The sequence below is a fragment of the Pinus tabuliformis genome, chromosome 1_1 (genome assembly GCF_031772625.1).
Source record: "Pinus tabuliformis cultivar Carrire ecotype Pingquan chromosome 1_1, CPIR1, whole genome shotgun sequence".
In the NCBI taxonomy this organism is placed as follows: domain Eukaryota; kingdom Viridiplantae; phylum Streptophyta; class Pinopsida; order Pinales; family Pinaceae; genus Pinus; species Pinus tabuliformis.
Window position 1 is genome coordinate 631060512 of NC_142297.1, and position 6961 is coordinate 631067472.

General features: G+C 34.3%; 1 protein-coding gene across 1 annotated transcript; it reads left to right on the plus strand.

Annotated features, from left to right (window-relative positions):
- Positions 1-5276: 5276 nt before the first annotated feature.
- On the plus strand, positions 5277-6170 carry LOC149214900 (uncharacterized). The gene has a single exon (XM_089390990.1). The coding sequence runs from the start codon at positions 5505-5507 to the stop codon at positions 5946-5948; it is 444 nt and encodes a 147-aa protein (XP_089247116.1). The 5' UTR covers positions 5277-5504; the 3' UTR covers positions 5949-6170.
- Positions 6171-6961: the final 791 nt, after the last annotated feature.

Sequence of the window (6961 nt, forward strand, 5' to 3'; positions counted from 1 at the left end):
TGGAGGTATGTTGAACAAGTCTGGCACAATTGAGTGCAATCCTTTGACTGCTCCAATGGAACAAAACTTAAAGCTTACATCCACTAAAGGAAAATAATTTGAGGATGCAACAAAGTATAGACAACTTGTATGAAGTGTCAACTACCTAACTACTACTAGACCAAAAATTTTATTTCTTGTCGGAATCCTCTCCAAGTTTATGCAAAAGCCTTGTGAGAGACATTGTTTTGCTGTGAAAAGAGTTATGAAGTAATTGAAGGGAACTCAAGACTTTGGACTTAAGTATACACCAGTGGGCGACTTCAGCTTGATGGGATACTCTGACTGAGACTTTGATGGAGATAAATAAATGGGGGTATCTACTTCAGGTTCTGTTATGAGTCTTGGATCAGGAGTTGTCTCTTGGAGTTCATGCAAACAATCAGCTCCAATGGATTCCACAATTGAGGTAGAATATGTGGAAATAGCTGAAGCAACAAAGTAAATTGTGTGGCTCGGGAGAGTTTTGGAATATTTGTAGGAGAAACAAGTGCATTCATCTCCTCTCATGATTGAAAACACTTCTGCAATAAATTTGGCCATGAACCAAAAGTTTCATGCCGAGCGAAGCACATCAATACAAAATACCATCTGATTCGACATCATGTTGAGGCCAAGAAGATCCATCTATGCCATTGCTCCACAAATGACTAGATTTCAAACATCTTCCCCAAAGCGCTTGGAAGAGAAAAGTTTGAAAGATTCATAATGATGCTTAGACTCACTAACATCCCTTCAGATTGGGGGGGGGGAGCTTTGACACCTAATCTTTGCGATTAGGTGAATTGATGTAAATATTCTAAATAAGGCAATAATGAGATTAGAAGTTGAAGAGACACTGGAATATTAAACCCAAGAGTCTCTCCCTCCATGTATATATCTATGATCAATCTTAATGCAAAATCATGATTTTCTTTGAGGAGTTACCTCCTGGCCTGACAAAAGGGAAATTTTATCCATTGGAGTATCGATTGAAAGCCATGATAAAATAAAAACATTTAAGACAATGAAAATATCAAAATGTTTATGTGTCATAGAGGAATTTAGGAGGAAATCATTTCCATTGGGAATTCTTGTAGATTCACTTGATACTTTCATGATATATATTGGTTCTTTACATAATTATCTTTGACATCAATTTTTGTTATTTTAACCCACTACTCTTGATGTGACTACTGTGAAATCCATTAATGTTAAAAGTAGGGGAAAGTATAAATGAGACAACCATGCAAACAAGACAATGAAAACAAAGTAAAAGGAGGAAAAGTCATCTTATGCTCGTTGCAAGTAAAAAGGGCATGATGAGGAACATTGTTGAAATTGCATCTAGAATTGAAACCAAAAAAGTTTGGTGAAAAGGGAAGCTCCTTGAGTTTACAACTCTGCATTGTAAGACCCTTCATGACTACTATATGAACCTGACTCGTTCACCTTGGTTACCAACATGATTTCTGCTTCCTTCCCCATCTTCTTCCCTTTGTCTACATTAAAAAAGCCAACATTCTATCGCCCTGAAGTTATCATCCAGATGATAACGCATTCTGCCATCGCATGAGTAAATCAAACACTCTCTCCAACCATAATCCACTGACATTACCTTCCCATCATAATTAATTGTATGTGCAATCCGTCAATCACTTCGTTTAACTTCACCATTGGTAAAATGCCACATACCCAAGCCCATTTTCCAAGTGAAATAATGATGTTGTGCCCCCATCCGTCAACCTGGTTAGTCACCCCATTAAAAACAACATAATTATAAAAAATTATATATTTCTTAGATTTTTTTAATTTTCCTAATCTCAAAAACACAATAATATAAAATTCTATTACATAACAATGCATATTTATTAAAGTCTTTCACTAAGTTTATTAAAGTCTTTCATTAATATTATGAATGACGTATATCTATAATCAACGCTTTTGCCTTCATAAGCATTATAAAAGCTTCTTAATTATATTCGGTTAGGCTTGTTTTGCATCACATTACGAACAAGTCCCTTGTTTTTCATATATATTGCATTACAAATATGTGTTCTCAATATAAAAAAATGTTTTTTTGGGTGGGGAATAAAGACTTCTTTCGTGAGTTTGACATGATGAGCACATGTTATTAACAAACATAGGGCTAAAAAATAATGATCCATTTTCTTTTTAAAATAATATTTTTATTATTTTTTTAATAAAAATTAAAAACATATGGTAGTTTTAGGAAAAGATTTTTTGGTTGGGAATCAAGATTCCTTTCGTGAGATTGACATGATGAGCACATGTTATTAACAAACCTAGGTTTAGGAAAATGTTTATTTTTGGTTGGGAATAAAGATTCTTTTTTGAGATTGACACGATGAGCCCATGTCATTAACAAACTTAGGGCTCAAAAATAATGATCCATTTTCTTTTTAAAATAATATTTTTATTTTTCTTTAATAAAAATAAAAAACATATGGTAATCGTTTAGGAAAAGATTCAGCTTATATTTGCTTTTACGTGAGTGATATTCAAAAAGAATTTGAATACATTAATTTTGGATTTTTTTAATTAAATTTTAGATTTTGGTGAATTTGGTCTTAGTTTTGTGTTTGAAGATATTGGTCATTTTTAATATTTTTTTGAATTACATATTTTATATTTTTATTTTGAGAAATTTATTGAATTTGAATTATATGTGTGGTTAGATAATGGATGACTACACTTATCAATGTAACAAATATTTTCTATATGGGATCATGCATTTAGAGAGACATTTAAGATAGTATAAGTAATTGTATGTGAGGTTAGACAATGTATGGCTATAGAAATATTTTCTATATTGGCTGATGCATTTGGAGAGTAGATTAAAGTGGCATAAGCTTTGTTAGCATTGTTAATTGAAATAATGTTCAGAAAATATTATCTACATGAACTCACAAATTTATATATGTGTGTGTGTGCAAGTATAAGTTTAAAAGATATCAAAATTTCAGAATTTTTATTTATCTTCAAGATCACACAAGTATTGAATTGAAATCTAGAAAGTTAGGATTCCCCTACAAAGTCCATTCACTACCAAATCAAAAAGATTAAAAAATTAGAAATAAATAAAAAAATTTAAATTGTTTTTAGATTTAATTGGAAAGAGATGTTTTTGTTTTTATTTATTTATGAAAAAACCCTTTTATTGCTTCTTTTCTCTCTATAAAAAAACATATCCCTGAATAAGTTGGGGATCTCACACAGATGGCTTCTTTTCTCTCTATAAAAAAAACATATCCCTGAATAAGTTGGGGATCTCACACAGATGGAAAAAATATTTTTAGAAATCAATGAAATAACAAAAATTATTAATTAATAAGTAAGAACGAATTTAGCTAATTTATTTTTATCAATTTATTAAAATGCAAGTGTTTTTACCTCATTAGTTTTTAAAAAATATATTTTACTATTTAATTACAAAATTATATATTCAAAATAAAAAACAATAAATGGTTTATTAAATAAAGTTTTAAAAAATTTAGATTTTTTAAAATTTAATTTTCAATCGAATAATATTTAAGGTGTAATTTTGTTTAATTTGTGAAATGTGATTACAACCAACTTTTATGTAGAAAATTTATTATTTTAAAAAATCTGATATAAACACGTAGTGATAATTGAAATTGTGAACACATTCTGATATGTGGAAAAGGAACGTGGTTTTCACCCATTATAGTTTGAGGTGTCAGCAATGATGTTTCTTTTTCTTTATTTTTATGTGCGTAAAACCCTAACAACATCTCCTTGAATGACAATTTTGATGAGTTCACAATTGTATAAAAGATTGTCGGCGGCACATAAAGTTATGATTCCTTTCATAATTTCGGTGATATGCGTGGAATAAATTTCTGTCTAATCCCACTTCCTTTCATGACGGTAATCATTGTTCCAGGTTTTGTCATAGATTCTCTCCCACGGGAAGCTCGAAAAACTACAGCGACCGCCATCTCGATGAGGCAAACTGGCAATTTGGATTCTCTCCCACGGGAAGCTTGAAAAACTACGGCGACCGCCATCTCGATGAGGCAAACTGGCAATTTGGATTCTCTCTCACGGGAAGGTCGAGAAACTACGGCGACCGCCATCTCCATGAGGCAAACTGGCAATTTGGATTCTCTCCTACGGGAAGGTCGAGAAACTACGGCGACCGCCATCTCGATGAGGCAAACTGGCAATTTGGATGAGCACAATATAGATTTTATCGAGAGTAGTTTATTGACGTTATATATTTACTTCGAAAAATATAGAAATTCCGGTATGATGTTAAAATGTGCTAGAAATTTTAGAAAATATGGTTTACGGTTATAAAATTTTAGGATTTTGGTTGCTCAGAGAGTTTTTTAGTGATAAATTTATTTCTATTATAAAATAACAATTTAACCAATTTTACAATCAAAAAAAGGTTTGGAAAAAAAAATAGTCACAAAGATTACTTTTTAGCTGAATTAGGCCTTTGGTACACAATAACATTTTATAGCACAAGGAAGCAAATGACCCTCACATCCATCATTTCCATCTGTACCAACCTTGCATCTTCAACCTGGATATGCTATATTTACTTCAAATTTTGGGGAATTTTTGTAAATCCAAATTACAATTGTAAAACTTCAAAAAAGTTTCAGCATGAAAAAAAACTATATATTTATATTATATTCATGTTTTGGATCTTATAAGCATACATGTCTCTGTATAAGTGCCATTTGCATAGACTGTTATATGGACGAAACCACATCTTTGAGATTTGACAAAAAAAAAACATTTGAAAGATGTCCTATATACAATACACATTCACTGAGTGGAGATAGATACATATGGCCAACTATATAGAAAACAAAAAAATTTCCATGACTGCTAAATATATAGATGCATACCTTCATTGTAGGATGAAACTTCAAAATTTTGAGTACCTCAAAAATAGTTTTTACCCATACTGTTCCTATTATTAAAAACAAAATTCAAACACTTTACTGCTAAATTTAAAAAAAAAAAATTGACCACCAGTTAGAATTTGCCGCTCCGTATACGACGCCGATTTTCTGGACCTTTATTGGGAATGGTAGGAAATGATCGCAGGATAAAAACTACTCGCAAATCAGTGTGCAAAGAGATATCTTTCTAGTTTCCGTCCCTCCGAGTTTTCGAATCTCTCCCGCGTCAAGTATTTCTTTGTAGAGAGTTGGGTTTTGCTCCGGTTTTTCAGAAAGTATTTCTGTGAACCTTTTTTCTTGTGATTTACATGAGCTATTCTTTATATAATGGAAATAGAGATATCGATGGTTCACTATGAAATTTCTAAGAATAGAGTAGGTTCGTTCAGGTTCTACCTAGGTTTATTGCATACGGCCTCTGTTGCAAAGGTAATGGTATTCACCGTCTGATTTCCTCGTGACAACTCTAGATATCAGTGACAACTTCGTGCGTTATTGATTAATCTTTGAACAAGTATTTCAATGGACTCCTACAAGGGAACGAAACGCTGGTTCGAGTTAGACTCAGGAGGCTCCGCTCCACGGGAATCCTCTCAAAAAGAAACAGATCGAGTAGAAGGAAAACGCCAGCGCACGGCAATAGAAAGTACTGGAGACGATTTCGAGGAATTCGTTGCTTTGTTGGATAGAATTCAGTATATGAAAAGCAAGGATATGGAAACTAGGATAGCAAACGTTATCAAAAGCAAATCGCCCTATACACCCTCGTTCGAATGGGAAGACTTTTCTCTATCTACAGCTGAGGATTCCATAGCTGCACAAACGGATATGGGTAGTCTTTCTGCGGAGAAAGATCTGAGTATCTCTGAAAAAGATATAAAGCACCATCCGAAAGCCGGTTCTTCATCGGATCCCTTTGGTAAGTGCCCTACTGAAAGTTTTGATCTGAACTTAGAGCCTTCATGACAACATATCTACTCCTCACGGTTATAGGTTGGGAATTTTAAATAGAACTGTGTGCAAGTACCACTGTTATGTACGCTGAAACGTATTTTTATTCATGTAAAAATCTGCACTCGCAGTAACCATGAGCGACTGATTGAATTGTATCCGGGTGTGATTAGAGTACGCTAGCATTCATGACTGCCTAGAACGTTTATTTTGTAATACCTTTTATAGTTTTAATTTAACCACAATAAATAATTAACAGATGTTCTCAAATGAGACTCTCATGTCCCTAATTCTTTTTTCATTAATTGGTAACCGTGTGGCATCGGTTAAGTAATTAACATGTTTATTTGTTAAGTTACTTTGCATACTACGCGTAACATTCATCATCTTTAATCATCAATATTAATATGCCGAATCCATTAACATTATAACATTCAATGTAAACATTCAACACAGCAAAGAGATCACCATCATATGCAATAATAATATTTCATTATGAATTTATAAGAATATAGATGATCAAGAGCAAAAGCTCCACTGGCGTTTACAATCGTGTCATTTTTCCAAACTAACGCCCAACTCATGCACGCCTTGCACGTTGGTCACCCCTCACAAATCTACACTTAACCGATTTCCAAACACCTACACGGCGTGCACGACACACCCTCATCCAACTGACCCGTCTGCCCTGCAGTCGTGTCGTTCTACGGGTGCCCTACCGTGGGTCGCCTTTGTGCTCCAACTCGTCGGGTGGGCATGCCTTCGTGCGGCCCGTCGCCCGACTTGTCCTCCACTACCAAACTCGTGCCAAGTCTTGTGTTTGCCCGATGAGCGGGCACATGAACTGCACCTACGGTTCTGCGCCACGCCTTAGAGCTGCTCCTCGCACTTCGACTTGTCCTCACCGAGTTTGCATTGATCGAATGATACCTTCGTTTCACCTCTCTCCTGCCTATACATATGGTGGGTGGCGGGGATCGTGCCACTTGGCCGACCTCTCGTTTCATCGCCCACTGACTTGTCTCCTT